We start from the raw sequence: 17,457 nt of genomic DNA, 5'->3' as shown, positions 1-17,457 counted from the left end.
GGCTGGGGCTACGTAGGCATTCAAGTGTAGTTGCTGCATGTGGAGGCGTATGTGCCCCTGCTGGCCCACCTTAGCTGAATGTATTGAGGCTTAAGGGCCAAAATTGGATGATGGTGAGGACTTCGACTGAAGCCACGGTCAGTGAGGCACACTTGTGACCATGTATGTTCTGAAATTATATATACTAGGGCATGCCCGTACTATATATATGCCCGTACTATATATCTATCTAAAATTATATCCCCCCCCTCTATTTACATGAAATGGTTTGGTCCATTCGCAACGCCAAAGCGAACGGCGAACGGCTTGCGAGTACAGTGACAATCCCCCCCCTCTATTTACATGAATGGTTTGGTCCATTCGCAACGACCACAGAACCCCCCCCTCTATTTACATGAAATGGTTCGGTCCAAAGCGAACGGCTTCCGGAGTTTGGTAAAGAAATCGCCATCGCGTACACAAACGCGCAGGAAAGCGAATGAATCGCAAATTCGTTTTTATTAGTTTTAAAACATCGTTTAACGCCAACATAGCGCCAACATAGTTTGCAAACGTGAAATAAATGAATACGCTCTCAAATGTGCCATCCGAGGCAGAGTGTGTCCGCCACGTTCGGCACACGCGCTAGTTCGCTGCTCTCTGATTGGTTGAATCGTTTTTTGGACATATCTCGGTAAGTAATTGTCCGATTAATATGAAACCTTGAAAAGGCACATCCTCGGGTCCCCAGCAATATACCTGGCAAGTTTCAAGTATATCGGACCCGTGGTTGTCGAGAAACAGCGGTCACAGACAAACAAACACACAGACAGACACACACACACACAGAGATTACTGGAATTATAGATAGATATATATATATATATATATATCTTTACACAGTATATACTAAGCATTGTCGATTCACCATATTTGAGAATTGATTGCGATTCTCAGGTGTTACCTTTATTCTAGTAATCAATTCCGGTTGTGTGCCCATTATGTTGCATATTGTGTGTTTGGGTAATGAGTGTTCTGCGCATTATATTGAAGTCTGTTCGTGATGTGTTTTCCTTTTTTTTATGCATAGCCGAGGCTTGTGGAAGAGCTGGTACACTGAACGGATGATGAAATAACAGGGCGCAAAGGAACAAGAGAGAGAGAGAGAGAGAGAGAGAGAGAGAGAGAGAGAGTGGGAAAACACCAACAGCAAAGTGAAGGCCAGGCCAAGATAGAGGGTGACGTGGACAAACAAAGGGTGTGGGGAGGAATGGGGGGCAGAAGCGGCTTCATGGGTGGACAAGATGATGCATGACATTGACTAGATGATGCATAGAGTGGACAAGATGGATACAGAAGAAAACTCCAAGCAGGTAAAACTAGAAAGAGGAGGGATTGGAGGGATTGGGTTGGGGTTGGGGAGGGTGTTAACGAGGGTAGAAAAGATCATGGTTTTGAATTGGGGATGATCTGAGATGGTGGTGAACAGTTGTCTTGAAGACCTGGAGGGAAGAAAATGTGGACGTTGGTTCCACGAGTGGGAGAGAAGAGGAACAAATGAGTGGAGGTGATCAGTGATGGAAATGCACGGAAAGAGCAGATGGTGCAAGACCAGAAATGAAGCTCGAGAATACATAGACCACCAACTTGTCTGTGATGCTGAAGTGATAGGCCCATCGACCCAGCTTCATCGGGGGAAATTCCAATGATCCCGAAGTCCTTGCATGGTTTCGACGGTGTCAAGCTGAGCATGTTGCATTATGCTGATGTTGTGAAATCATTGAAATACAGAGGTTTATCCGTATTTTATGAAGTGAATATGAAAAAGATCAAAATAAACAATCATTTTATTATTGCTTGTATCTAACGAGTGACCACAAAAAACTGTACCGGCCTTACCGATAATAACTTCCTCCATACTAATGATTTTGTTGTTCTTTAACTGCCACTATTATCCCACCTTGTGGGGTCGGCCAGGAGAAGCTTGGCCCAAGTTTTTTACGAACCGGCCTGGCCAGACCTGACATTCGCCTAATTAGGGCAGGAATTTGGAATTTGGCCATGGTGCCGCCATACTCGCCTCCTCTTTGTGAAGGACACCATGGGATGTTTAACGTCCACCAACCCATGATGACATATGGGACTCCCAGTTTAACGTCCATCCGAGGGACGGCACACACATTGATGAATCACCCTGCCTGTGAAACACCAAACTGACAGTTTATAGCTTGGTCGGGATTCGAACCCAGGCTAGACAGCTTAGAGGCGAGAGTGCATACATCTTTTTTTTCTTTTTTTTGTATACAGAGTCGAGGCTCGTGAAAGAGCTAACATTTATCAAACAAACAAATCAAACAAACAAGCAAACAAAGTATATAAAAAGAGGAGCGGTCGACAAGATGGGGAGAGAAGGGGAGGAAGCACACAAACACAACATTTGAGAGCAGGGACATCGGGAGATGTTTTTGGAGGGAGAGGGCCTGGGGGGAGGCAGGATAGGTATAAAACGCAAGGACACCAAGGACTTCCAGGAAAGAAGTCAAAAGTCACTTCAAAACAGTGGATTTGGGGTGAAATTAGCGGGGGTAGAAAAGATCAAGGTTTTGGATTGGGGAAGATAAGAGATGGTGGTGAACAGCCGTTTTAAAGACCTGGAGGGAGGAGTGGGATTGAAGAGAGTGAGGGAGTTTGTTCCAGAGGCGGGAGAAAAGAGGAATGAAGGAGTGAAGGTGAGCAGAGAGTCTTCATTTTGGCAGTTTAACCATAAGAGGGTTGCAGGCAGATCTTGTGCGACCTGCAGGAATATTTGGGGGACAGAGCACAGAGAGAGCTGGGGGAGCAAGGCCGGAGAGGAGTCGGTAGAAGACGGAAAGACCACCAACCTGCCTGCAGTGATTAAGTGAAAGGCCCTCGGAGATAGCGTCATTGCGGGAGATTCCAATGATTCTGAACGCTTTGGTTTCAACAGCGTGAAGCCGAGCTAGGTGTGAGGCAGGAGCACCAGCCCAGAGGGGAGAGCAGTACTCCATTGAGCTGCAGATGAAAGCCTTGTATGTGGTGAGGAGCTCAGGTGTGCCAAGGAAGGACTTCGCACGACGGAGGATGCCCAGTCGGTGACTGGCTTTGGAGGCCAGGTTGGAAATGTGGTTTTCCCAGGAAAGATCATGGCAGATAGTGAGACCCAGAAGCTTGAGTGACAGAACTTCTTGGAGAGGATTATTCAGAAAGTAGATGGGAGGGTTGTCCAGTCGGTCTTTTCGGAGAGACATCGTAAGAGTGTGAGATTTGTCAGGATTGAAAGACATGTTCCACTTGTTTGCCCAGTCTGTGATTTTGTCCAGGTCTGCAGAGAGTGAGGAGGCTGCAGACTGCCGATCTGAGGGATGAGGAATGGAGCGGCAGAGAGTGGAGTCATCAGCAAAGAGATAGAGAGGATTTTCAAGAGAGTCAGAGAGATCATTGATGAAGACCAGAAAAAGCACAGGGCCCAGAACACTGCCTTGGGGAACTCCAGCCTGAACAGGAAGAGGAGATGAGAGAAACCCATTCAGGGCCACATGTTGACGACGACTAGAGAGGAAGTCCGCCAGCCATGCGTGGAGATTTCAATGGGTACCAAAGGAGGAGAGTTTGGTGAGCAGAGCGGGGTGCCAGACCGTATTGAAGGCACGTGATATGTCGAGGGAGACAGCTCTAATTTCCTGTTTGGCATTGAGGACCTCCATCCATTGTTGAGACAGCAGAAGCAGCATGTCCAGAGTAGAGTGACCAGGTCTGAAACCAAATTGATGATCAGAGATCAAGCCATTGGAGAAGAGGAAAGATTTCATATCCGAAGCAATGATGGATTCCATGACTTTGCTGATAATTGGGAGAAGGCTGATTGGTCTGTAGTTGCTAGGATCTGTTTTTGCACCTTTTTGTGCAAAGCGGTGATGTTGGCTGATTTCCAAGCAGATGGCAGTTGACCTTGAGCAAAAGAGAGGGTGAAGAGAACAGAGAGGGGGAGTGAAAGAGCGGGAGAACAGGATTTTAGGACCCGTGGGCTGATGCCGTCATGTCCAGTTGCAGAATCAGAGTCGAGGGTTGACAGAAACTTTTGAAATCTAGGTCATCTTGTCAGCCCTCCATACTAATGATATATCCTTTTACTTTTTGGAGGTGCGCAAAGTGCACTTCATGTACAGTCATCGGATTTAGATTTAGTCAAGATAGCCCCACTGTTCAGCATGCTATGGACGACTAAAGAAGAACAGTTTTCAGTCGAAATCTCCGAGAACGAAATTCTTCAAGGAGACTCAAATCAAGTTCAGGGTAAGGCCCATGGCCTGAGTGTTTTCTTATTTTAGGGGGCTAGAACTTATCATGGTAACCATGCCTTCATCCTTCTTACAATAGTGGTTGTTCACCTGTCCGTTTCTGCATCCATTTGCAATTGTTGTGTACGGTGAGTGTTTCCATGTATGGAAATATTTAACCGTTAATACACACAAAAGCTCACACATGGAGTGGATTCAGTCTTTGTGGTGATTGTGACCCCAAATCGAGAGATGTATACTTTCATTTGCAGGAAACAACTATTATTCAAAGAAACATGTAGGGATGGTTTCACATGATCAATTTTGTGACCATACCTACCATGTTTACATACTTTTTGGCATACCATATCTACGTCCTTTTACATTTTTTATTCTTTTTTATTGTACATACGCTAAAACCTTGTACATATCGGGGGATATGTTCTTGAAAACTGCCGCAAATCGTGAATTTGAAAATGACGGGACATTGTTTCAATGGAAAAAAGGGGAATCGGTTCATGGGGGTTATAGTGAGTCATAAGGGAAAAATTTCAAAGTTTAAGAACACTAATGCACATAATTACAGTTTCACCGAAATGTTTAAAAATAAAAATACTGTAAACAATTCCAAAAGGTTTTCTCACTTTTTTTGCCGTGAGTGTCATGTTATTTTATCAAAAATGACCTGCTTGTTTTGCTTCAATCTTTCCTGGTCCCCAAACTCGTCCTCATCCCAGAAATAGTTGCCGTTTTAACTGCTCGGAATTTAAGCTTTGAGGAAGATACGGCATTCTATATTATCTTATGAAGAAAGACGTTGAGTTTAAATTCCATATTTCAAAACATCCTGGCATCACAGTCCTTGTGTTGGAATTTCATATTTTTAGATCCAAAATAAAGTCAATTTTTATTTACCATACCATGAACCAACCTCGCTGATCGGCGAGAGATCTACATCATGTATTACGCATTAGTCGTGTGCGTGACTAAAGGAATCATGAGACTTAAAACTAAACTATAGATATATAATTAAATAATCTCGGTTTCCCGATCAAAAATATGTCATAAAATAATTATATAAGAAACCAAGAAACCCCCCACATCATAAGGCATCTATAATCTTTTTCCTCTCGTGCGGAGGATTGGCGATCATCTCTGTGAGCTACGCTTTTTCCTTAAGCAAAAAGTACCAAAAATGTTTAGGGGGGCTCTGGCTGGGTGGGGATTGTTGATGCCTGCCAAACCCATAAGCATCTGCAACACAGGACCTGCAAAAGTAGAAACGGTATACATATAAAAATCCGCGAATAACTGCGTTTCTCGCATTGTAAATTTGTGAAAGTTGGTGTTTTACTGTATAGCATTACCCTGTATGTGTAATATATATATATATACAGACATAGACATAGACATAGACATAGACATATATACATATATACATATATACATATATACATATATACATATGTACATATATACCTATACATATACATATACATATATACATATATACCTATACATATATACATATATACATATACATATACATATATACATATATACATATATACATATATACATATACATATACATATATACATATATACATATATACCTATACATATATACATATACATATACATATACATATATACATATATACATATATACCTATACATATATACATATACATATACATATACATATATACATATATACATATATACATATATACATATACATATACATATATACATATATACCTATACATATATACATATACATATACATATACATATATACATATATACATATACATATACAAACACATCATTACTTCTATATTAACGTTTGTGATTTTTAAATGTGAAAATATGAAAAACAATTAAGAATAATAAATTGTTAAAATATGGCGAAACATTAATATGTAAATGTATAGACCGCCTTATTCTACACTATCTCAGAATTGCACATGCCAGCTGGAGAAAATGAAGCAACAGTAATGCGTATCCACTGCAATTTTTAGCTGCTTTGCATAATTTATTGTGCAATTTAGGATGAACGTTTTTTTTCTTTTGACACATTTTAGTCCACATGGCCCTCCATGTATGTACTGAGTGTACGTACATTTTTCTGTGCTGTTATTTATTCGCGATGAGGTTAGATTAACCACAAGTACCTAATGGCTCAGCAACCTGGATGTTTACAGGGGAGTCACATGACAACAGAGTGGAATTGAGCCTGGGGCCTGATTCTTATTTATTTTACGTTGTTATATCTTCATCAACTTGAATGATGTTGGTGTTGTTTTAATATAATGAATGAATGAATGATCGTTTTAAGGCCATTTTCCCCGCTAGAGCGGGGGTTAGCCATGCGGGCCCCATGACAATCATGGTTCCCTGTTTGAGGCAATGTTTTTATGGCCGGATGCCCTTCCTGACGCCAACCCTTGGTCGCCTCTTACGATGCGCAGGGATACGGTGTACCTATTCTAAATCGGGGTACACACCATGATCATTCATCCCAGCAAGCTGGTACTCAATTTGCCGACCTCGGAAGGATAACAGGCTGAGTCAACCCCCCTGGTGTTAATTCAGCGATCAACCAGGATTCGAACCCAGGATCCTAGGATCCCAAGCCGGCACCCTAACCGCTAAGCCAACACCAAGCTTTTTTTAAACATAATGATGAGAAGAATAATCCCACAGAACCCTTGCAATAACAGGCATGTTTTTATTCATCCTGCAATGTTCAGATTGTAAATCTGCTCTGTACATATTAAATAAATGCAAGCACACATTATTATTTATCCTTGATAACAGCATTTATTTTTAGCCCATCAATGTATTTTTAATTCTTACTTAACACGTCATTTCCGTTTTGACTATGTATTGAGCAAACATACTTCCTTTAGCTAAGTTGGTGAATTTAATCATCAAGTGGCCAAAGAACAAACAGGAAGACGTCATGCGGAGCACGATACTTGCAAAATCTGCCCCCCATCCAGAGGGGAAAAAAATTCCATTGATACAGCAAATTGTCCATTTCATCAAGATTAAAATTGACAATCTTGATCAAAGCTCGGGTCAATAGGAAGAAAAGTGACGATTTTTCATATGAAAAATGATGATTTTGGAAGGTTGACCTTGAGTTGACCTTTGACCTTTTGACCTCAAAAATAGTTAGTTTCCATATTTAGAGACTCAATGTGCAAGTCCTCTTCAAATTCCAAGTCAATCGGATGAAAATTGAGGATTTTAGAAATTTGGCCTATGTTGACCTTTTGGCCTATGTTGACCTCAAAATACTTGGTGGTTGAATTCAGTGACCAGATATGCAGGTCCTCTTCAAATTTCAAGTCAATCGGATGAAAATTGAGGATTTTAGAAATTTAGCAAAGTTGTTGACCTTTTGCCGATGTTGATCTTTTGACCCCAAAAACAATAGGCTTCTTGCTTTTGACCAACTCTACCGTTTGGTGAAGTTTCGTGAACATCGGCTGAAAATTGTGATTTGTAGGCCGGTGACAAATAAACAGACAAACAGACAGGCAGACAGACAGACAGACAGAACCACAAACGCAACCGACCAATATACTTGAAAAATCTTCGATTTTGCAAGTAATAAATTACTAGTTGACCATTTAAGTTGATTCGGATCTCTCAGTGATTCCCAGCTCTGTTTGAAAGAAAGCCCTTTGGAGTTTATACCGATACAAATATTTATATATTTTATGAGGCATATTTCTCACAATAAAATTAATACAAATGCAGCATGGTAGGGTTTTATGTTTTTGCACCATTTTTGATCAGTTATGGTTACTTGCATAACTTTACTGTGGCACTTAACTATCGCCACTCTGCAGCCGACAACATTTGCTGAGCAGAGCAAGAGGTCGTTGGTTAGGCAGATGTCCTCACTCCGAAGCCAGTAGCATTGATATTTATGATATGAGGTTATGTGGGTGAATACGATTCACATTGTATGGCCAAAAGTGGCGCCAGTGATTTCTGACCATGTGATTTGATATTTTTTTGGCTTTAAGGCTGAAAGATTGCACTTTATTTGAAGAAATCTTCTGACTTGTGCTTCTATAGTTACTGTATACTGTTTTGAAAAGGTTAGTGTTGAATGTTTAAAGTGAAAACTTTGAAAGTATTTTCTGCAACTTTCATTTTTACATGTCTGGGGGTTCAACTTTTTTATATGAAATGCAAAACAAAAGCTCATCTTCTAATGTTGTTTTTTCTTCCTTGTGGATCTGCACACTTTGTGGACAAGTTGGAATTGCAGAGGAAGGTGAGTTCATAAGTTGTTGTCCTTGTAAACCAAGAAAGCTGCTTGAAATCTGCAAAACCACACAATCCTAAACCTGGAATTTTAACTTGTGAAAGTTACCAGCTGGCACGAATATTTTTTCATAACAAAGTGCAATACTAACAGTCACAATGTTTGCTTGCTCAACCAAATTATGACGACCACAATTATCGATGCTCTTTTTTTTTTCTTTTCTTTTTTGGTTGTAATTGTGCTTTATAATCAGATCTAATTGTGATTTGCTGCAAAAATGGTTTATTTTGTAGTTGTACTATTTCAGTACTATTACCAATTAATTATTACATACGACAGTCACGTGAAAAAGTAAGTACACCCCATGTAAAGTTTTGACTTTTTCAACATATTTCAACATACAGCTATTTGATCTTCATTTCAACAATATTGATAGATAAAGGTGATATAATATAACAAATATCATGAAACATTCACATTTTGTAGTCCATTGTATAATTTAAATAAACATAAATGCAAATTTCGCATGTGGAAAAAGTAAGTACACCCCTACATTTATCACTACTTCAAATACCTAAAATTAGAATCATGTGCACCAGCTCAGGTGCAAATGATTAGAACATCGTTGGAGAGGATCTTGGAGGAACCTGTCTTCTTTAAACCTCAGACATTTAGTTTCGTTTGCTCTTTGTTGTTGAAGTGTGCGGCGTCACCATGCCTAGATCAAAAGAGCTCTGTGAGGCCTTCAGACAGAAGGTTATAGATGCCTACGAGTCTGGGAGGGGATTTAAAAAGATCTCCAAACAATTTGAAATCAATCATTCGACTGTCCGGAAGATCATCCACAAGTGGAGAAGATTCCAAACAACTGCCAACTTGTTCAGGCCAGGCCGCCCCAGCAAGTTCAGCCTGAGAGCAGATTGCACGATGCTGAAAGAAGGCTCTAAGAACCCCAGAATGTCATCATGGGACCTACAGGTAGCTTTTGCCACTGTTGATGTCAAAGTGCACTAGTCTACCATTAGAAAGAGGCTGCACAAATTTGATCTACAGAGGAGGTGTGCCAGGAGGAAACCTTTGCTGCCTCCAGAAAGAACATCAGGGCAAGACTAAAGTTTGCCAATGAACACCGAGGCAAAGACCAGCACTTCTGGCACAATGTACTCTGGACAGATGAGTCAAAGGTAGAGCTATTTGGCCACAGTACCAGAAGACATGTTTGGCGAAAACCAAAGACAGCATTTGACCACAAGAACCTGATACCAACTGTAAAGCATGGTGGTGGAAATATTATGGTTTGGGGCAGCTTTGCTGCATCAGGGCCTGGGCAGCTCACCATTATAGAATCTACTATGAATTCTTCATTGTACCAGAGGGTGCTTGAGGATAATGTGAGGCCATCTGTTGGAAAGTTGAAGCTCAACCGAAGGTGGACCTTGCAACATAACAATGACCCTAAACATACCAGTAAATCCACCAAGGAATGGCTGAAAAGCAAGAAATGGAGGGTTCTGGAATGGCGAAGTCAAAGCCCGGATCAAAATCCCATCGAGATGTTGTGGGGGGATTTGAAACGAGCTGTGCATGCAAGAAACCCCTCAAACATCCCACAGCTGAAATAATTCTGCATGGAGGAGTGGGCAACAATTTCTCCCAGTCAATGTCTGAGACTGGCAGACAGTTATAAGAAACGTCTACTTGAGGTTGCTTCTGCCAAAGGGGCCAATACCACCTATTAGAGCCAAGGGTGTACTTACTTTTTCCACATGCGAAATTTGCATTTTTGTTTATTTAAATTATACAATGGACGACAAAATGTAAATGTTTCATGATATTTGTTGTATTATATCACCTTTATCTATCAATATTGTTGAAATGAAGATCAAATAGCTGTATGTTGTGTTACGTGCTCCTACCCAAACCCCGGTCACGTTGTACCTCTGAGCCCCGAGAGGTGTCACGGCAGAAAGATGTGTTATTCTGTATGTCAAAGATCAATGGTGAAACCACACCAATTGTTACCAACCAACAAGTATTGTATTAAGATCACACAAGAATAACAGTACAACAACAATAGTAATCAATTGTACAACCAATATATATTTCCTATGATGGTACCATCAGTTTCGTAATATATAACTCACTGTGCTCAATCAAAGTGAGAGAAAAGAACATCCCCAATGTCTCTTTCCCGGCTTCAAGCCAAAGTTGATTCCGGCTTCAAGCCAAAGTCGATCCACTCCAGTGATCGTCCGTATGATGCCGTATCGAGACCAGAATCCCATTGGGTTGGCAGTTACACTGCCAAAGATGGGCGAAGGTGTCCTTGAGAAGCGACGGCGAAATCACACCTTCAGTCAGGTATGGACGTTTGACGGCTCTCAATCGGCGAACCGCAGATTTCCCACTCAAAAGCCATGTTACACACACACACACACACACACACACACACACACACACACACACACACACACACACACACACACACACACACTCACACCAAATTAACGTCTGGATGCGGTGAGAATGGTTGAAGCGAAGTGAAAAAAATTGAGCGATGCGCAAAGCGCGCGAGTCAAAATGGCCGACGGCCCATTCTCGTGGCGTAACGGCACTCCCATGATTCTCGTCGGAATCAACCGCAAAACCTGTCACGCAGGTTTATCTGTCACAGCGATAACAACTCTGTCGCAGGAATCCCTTTCCCAGGAAACCCAACGTTCACACGTGACCCTCGTTCGCCAACGTTCGCTCAGGACCTTGAAGCAGCTTGGCTTCTTGTCTGACTCACTCGCTCCGCCATCTCTTCCTCCTCTTCCTCTTCATCGTCATCCGGTTCCGGTTTCATTTAAAACATTAACTTTTTTACCTTTTGAAAATAGTAATCTCTATTTCCCTTAAATGACAACAATAATAGTACATGGAACCAAAAATGTTTACAGTGGATGAAAATCACAACAACAGAAGTGACGAATCCGTAACACTTCCCCCCCTCAAGAAAGAAAGTTTGTACATTGTGAAAACTTTCTTTGCAGGCAAAAACTCTTTTAACAAACAAAAGTAAAACTCACACCCAAATTATCAATTCACGTGAACAACAATAATGAATATTCCCCAAAATAAAGCAACAACACTTCCAACAACCTACAGGAATTTCCAAAGTTAGTTCACTCTGGATAAAGCATCAGCAACGACATTGTCCCTGCCCTTTACATGCTCAATTTCCAAGTTGAACTCCTGCAAAGCCAAACTCCATCTCATCAACCTCTGATTTTTATTTTTCATTTTTTGAATGAAGGTTAAGGGGTTGTGATCAGTGAAGACTTTTATAGGAAAGGTAGTAGTTCCCAGTTACATCTCATAATGCTGAAGCGCTAGCAGGAGAGCAAGGGTCTCTTTTTCCACAGTGGCCTAATTTGCCTGGTGTTTGTTGAACCTTTTGGAGTAGTAGCACACCGGGTGATCCACTCCATCCTCATCTTCCTGTAATAGAACTGCCCCAGCCCCCATATAACTTGCATCAATGGCCAACTTGAAAGGTGCTTGAAAATATGGGGCTGCTCGGACAGGAGAGCTCATTAATATTGCTTTGACGTGGGCAAAGGCAGCCTGACATTTGTCATTCCAAACAAACTTGGTCTCTTTCCTCAGCAAATTCATTAAAGGGGCTACCACATCAGAAAAAATCCTGCAGAACCGCCGGTACCAACCAGCCATACCCAATTATCTCATAAGCTCCTTCTTCCCTTTTGGAACTTGGGAGCGATCAATGGCTTCTATCTTGGCTGTTACCGGTTGCACCTGACCCTGACCTACTACATGGCCTAGGAACACCACCTGTGCCTTTACAAACTCACTCTTCGATAAGTTGATGGTCAACCCTGCCTCGGTCAGTTTCTTGAAAAATGCCTGAATTTGTTTAATATGATCTTCCATGGTCATAGTGTGGATGATGACATCATCCAGATAAGTCTCCACCCCCTCAAGGTCTGCAATAAGCTTATTAATCAGCCGTTGGAATGTAGCAGGCCCGTTTTTCAATCCAAAGGGAAGAACCTTGTACTGATACAACCCATTTGGTGTGACTAAAGCCGAGATTTCCTTGGCTCTATCAGTAAGAGGAATCTGCCAATACCCTTTCAGCAAGTCAAACTTAGTTACAAATTTAGCTGGGCCTATTCTATCAATTTTGTCATCAATCCTCGGGATTGGATATGAGTCGGTCTTGGTCACTGCATTAAACCGTTTTAAATCCGTACAACAGCGAAAACTGCCATCGGGTTTTGGAACCAACACACATGGTGAGCTCCATTCACTGCTGCTTGGTTCGATGATGTCATTCTCCAACATATACTGAACCTCCTTCCGAAGATACTCCATCTTCACAGGGTTCATCCGATAGGGGTGTTGCTTCACAGGAGTGGCTTCCCCCACCTCAATATCATGATATACCAGGTCAGTACGACCAGGTACATCTGTGAACAAATGTGCAAACTCAAGAATTAGGCTGGATAGTTGTCCTTGTTGCTTCCTCGTCAAATGACCTAATTTCTCATCTAAATGACTCAACACTTCTGTGTTCGTCAATCTGGGACAAGCCTGGTCATCAAAGTTATCAAACTTCACACCGGCCTCAACCTCTGGATTCTCTTGCACCCCGACTACAGGCACGACAGGTGAGACGGGAACCATTTCTTCCACAGGCTTCCTCTCAGAATATTTCTTCAGTCGGTTGACATGACACAGCTGCCGCTTTTTCCATCAGTCGGGAGTTGTCACCACGTAGTCTGTTTCATTAACCCTCCTTTCGATTGCATAGGGACCAAAATATCTAGCCTGTAGTGGCTGACCTGGAACAGGAAGCAACACTAACACTCAGTCCTCAGGGCTGAAATTTATTATCTGAGATTTCTTGTCATGTCTCACTTTCATTTTATCCTGTGTCACTTTCAAGTTTCCTCTCGCAACTTCACAAGCCTTTGCCAATCTGTGCCTAACCGTTGACACATACTCCACCACTGTTGACTGCGACTCCTCCTGTAGCCACTGTTCTTTCACAAATTTCAATGGTCCTCGCACTGCGTGTCCAAACACAAGTTCAAAAGGACTGAACCCCAATGACTCCTGAACGGATTCCCTCGTAGCAAACAACAATAAGGGTATTCCTTCATCCCAATCCTTGTCACATTCAAAACAATACGTTCTGATCATATTCTTCAATGTCTGGTGAAACCTTTCCAAGGCCCCTTGGCTCTCGGGATGGTAAGTACTTGATCTTACTTGCTCCACTCTCAACAGGTGTACCACTTGCTGAAAAAGCGTTGACATGAAATTTGAACCCTGGTCAGACTGGATGACCTTAGGTAGGTCAACCAAAGTGAAAAATTTAATCAAGGCCTTCGCAATAACTGCTGCAGTAATTTTTCTAAGAGGCACTGCCTCTGGGAACCTTGTGGAAGCGCACATGATGGTCAACAAATACTGATGTCCAGCCTTAGTTTTAGGGAAAGGGACTACACAGTCAATAATGACACGGCTTAATGGCTCTTCAAAAGCTGGAATTGGTTTTAAAGGTGCGGATGGGACTTTCTGATTATGTTTTCCCACCAGCTGGCAAGAATGGCAAGATTTACAGAAATCCGCGACATCACGTCGCAATCCTGGCTAGAAAAAATGTACCAAAATTCTGTCACATGTCTTGTTCACTCCAAGGTGCCGGGCCAAAGGTGTATCATGTGCCAAACTCAATATCTCCTTCCGGTACGGTGGTTGCACCACAATTTGGTAATGAAATTTCCACTCATCGTTTGCTGGCACCTTCGGTGGTCTCCATTTTCTCATGAGTATTTCCCCTTTCATGAAGTAACCAACAGGTATCTTCATAGCCTCTTCCTCTGTAACGGCTTTACCAATTAAACTCCGGATCTCCGAATCTCCGTGTTGTTCTTCAACAAGTCTCTTTCGGACATGCACCGTTTGCTCAACCTCGCTCCCAGATGTCTCCGACGGACACTCCATTTCCTCTTTGGTTCCAGATGCCACCTTTTCCTTAAGTTCCTTGATGTCACTCCCTTTCCTATTACCTCTTTCAGAATTTTCCTCCAATACCTCTAAGGAACCCAAATACACATTGCCTTCCTTCTCCTTCTCTTCAGAGTGCTTCCTACCCATAGCACAAGTCACGGCACAGGATGGAAAGATACGCGGAATCTCCTGCTCTAACTGTGCGGTGTTATTTTCCATACCTGGCTTTTCAACCAACATTGGATTACCAGAAACTCGACCACCGGCCAAATCATTCCCGATATAAAAGAGATCCCCTCTACAGGAAGAGTGGCTTGTCAACCTACGGTGACCGGTCCTGACACCAAATCAGACTTCAAATGGATGACATGAAGTGGAGATTTAACATAACCACCAACCCCCTGTAAAAGAACACTAACACCAGTGGCCGTCTTCTCTGACAATGGCAAAACGCCCTCAAGCATCAAAGATTGATGTGCTCCTGCGTCCCTCAATACCCTAACAGGTCTGTGGTTCGTTAAGTCTCTATCCAGTGGCTCAAACCCCTCTGAAATAAAAGGTTTGTAACCCTCTTGAACAAGGTCGTTCTGTGATGCCGTAACTTTGGCATGGGAACCTTCACAAGGCACTGTCCTCCAAGGACGATTTCTCGCATTGGCCAATGCTTTCGGAGTTGTACAAGTCTGACTCTGCTCCTGATTTTTCCTTTTCAGGGCATAACAATGGGACATCAAATGCCCAGGTTTCTTGCAAGAAGCACAAGTAGGCCCGGAGGAAAAACTCGTCGTCTGCCTCGGGCCCCCCGGAAGATAAGTCTGTCTTGGAACTGTAGTGTTCTGATCCCTAAAAGTCACGGTATCAGATTTGTCCCCATAGTCATCTCTAGGCCGCCTCCATGAATATTTGTTCTTCGCCCCTGATTTACCATAACTCCCCTGGCTAACTCCAGGCGGGAAGTTAGGTTTGTGGAACCCCATCCTGTGTGTCAAGGCATAGTCATCTGCCACGGTTGCTGCCTCCTCCAACTCTGGTACTGTGGCAGGCACAAGGGGCAATAATTCTGCGCACCAGTGGGTGGCGCGAGCGTCCAGGCAGGGAACTAAAATACATGCCCCGCCTTTCGACCGATTGGCCACGCCCGGGGTGAAAGGCGTGGCCTCGGGACATATATGCGGGCCCTAAGCTCGAGCCCGCCCAGTGCTGAAGTGACGAGCTCTTAATAAAGACTCTTGTTGTATAAACGCGTTGTGGCCTACCTCTCTGGGAATCGAGTCGTGTGTGCACAGCACCACACTGGTGACCCCCATTGGTTCACCCATTGCTGACCCCCAAACGTGCCATGGCTACCAACGCCGTCGCAATCAAACTCCTGCAGTTTTGGGAAGTGCAAGCCGACGTTTGGTTGTGCAGGCAGAAGCTCAATTTCAGCTCCGAGGCATCACGGCGGAGGCGACCCGGTACTATCACGTGGTCGCCGCCCTCGGGCCCGGCACTGCCACCCGAGTCGTGTCCATACTTCGGCGCCCGCCGGGCGACCACAAGTACGAGGCGCTCAAACGCCTCCTCCTCGCCACGTTCGGGCTCACAGAAATCGAACGTGCCGACCGCCTCCTGGACCTTCCCGCCCTCGGCGACACACGACCATCTGTCCGGATGGATTTCATGCTGTCTCTGCTTGGGGACCAGCGACGGATTTCTTGTTCCGCGCACTTTTCCTCTGCCAGCTACCGATACAGGTGCGCCTCGTGCTGGCCGGTTCCAACATCACGGAACCCCGAGCACTGGCCGGAGAGGCCGACAAGTTTTTCGCGGCCTGCGACACGCGGTCGGTTTACGGTGCTGCCGTAGTGGCTCCCGGTGCGAAGGCTCTAGCGCCCCCGGCTTCCCTCGTGGCCGCTGCTGCGCCCCGCCCACTACCGCTGCCGCCACCACCACCGCTGCCGGCACGGCCGACGCGGCCGCCACCGCCGCAAAACTGGTGCTACTACCATGCCAGGTTCGGCCGCAAGGCTAAAACGTGCCGCCCGCCGTGTTCTTTTGACGGGTCGGGAAACGACCTGGCCGGCGCTCACTTGCGGCCCTTAGCGTCGGCCATTCCGGCAGCCTCCTGTTCATCACGGACACCTTGTCCGGGCGCCATTTTCTTTGCGACACAGGAGCGCAGGTAAGCATCCTCCCTGCCTCCACGTCCGACAAGCAAACCGCGGGCCGGGGCCCCGCTTTGCTTGCCACCAACGGTACACCCATCCGCACATTCGGGAAGCATTGCCTCTCACTGCAGATCGGAGGGCAGCGCTTTCAATGGTCGTTCGTTGCCGCCAGCATGCCAATGGCCCTGCTCGGCGTGGACTTCCTATGTGCGCATGGGCTGTTGGTCGACGTTAAGCGCAGACGTCTCGTCCAGGCCGAAACCTTCAGCTCGCTCGCTTGTTCGCTGAGCGGCTTGCCAAGCGGCTTGCTGAAAGGTTCCCTCCCGGCGAGGTTAGTCTGCATGCTTCCGGCAGCAGACGAGTTTACCCGCCTCCTCGCCAGTTTCCCGGCCCTCACGTGGCCCAACTTCTCAGCAGTGGCCGTCAAGCACGGGGTGGAACACCACATCCCCACGGTCGGGCTGCCGGTCTACGCCCGGGCACGCCGGCTCGACCCCACGAAGCTCGCCGTGGCGAAAGCGGCGTTTACCACGCTGGAACGGCTGGGGATCGTACGGCGCTCCAACAGCGCTTGGGCTTCTCCTCTGCACATTGTACCAAAGCCCGGCGGAGGATGGCGGCCGTGCGGTGACTACCGCCGGCTCAATGATGCCACCACCTCCGACTGCTACATGGTCCCGCATATCCAGGACTTTTCCACCCGGTTGGCGAAC

The 17,457-nt window shown here is 44.5% G+C and overlaps 1 protein-coding gene across 10 annotated transcripts in view; it reads left to right on the top strand.

Annotated features, from left to right (window-relative positions):
- LOC137438712 (neuronal cell adhesion molecule) overlaps positions 1-17,457 on the top strand; it is a 509,305-nt gene that overhangs the window by 294,475 nt on the left and 197,373 nt on the right. For 7 of the 10 annotated variants that reach the window (XM_068134001.2, XM_068134010.2, XM_078767193.1 and 4 more), the window contains one exon: positions 8,562-8,579. The exons of the other annotated variants lie outside the window; for them this stretch is intronic. In XM_068134001.2, coding sequence (XP_067990102.2) covers positions 8,562-8,579 — 18 coding nt within the window. The remainder of the gene's footprint in view (positions 1-8,561; positions 8,580-17,457) is intronic. 10 annotated transcript variants of the gene reach the window in all.

Source organism: Myxine glutinosa, chromosome 1 (assembly GCF_964187855.1).
Source record: "Myxine glutinosa chromosome 1, kmMyxGlut1.1, whole genome shotgun sequence".
Classification (NCBI taxonomy): Eukaryota; Metazoa; Chordata; class Myxini; order Myxiniformes; family Myxinidae; genus Myxine; species Myxine glutinosa.
The sequence above is the reverse complement of the archived record's forward strand: the minus strand, read 5'-3'. Positions and strand labels throughout refer to the sequence as shown.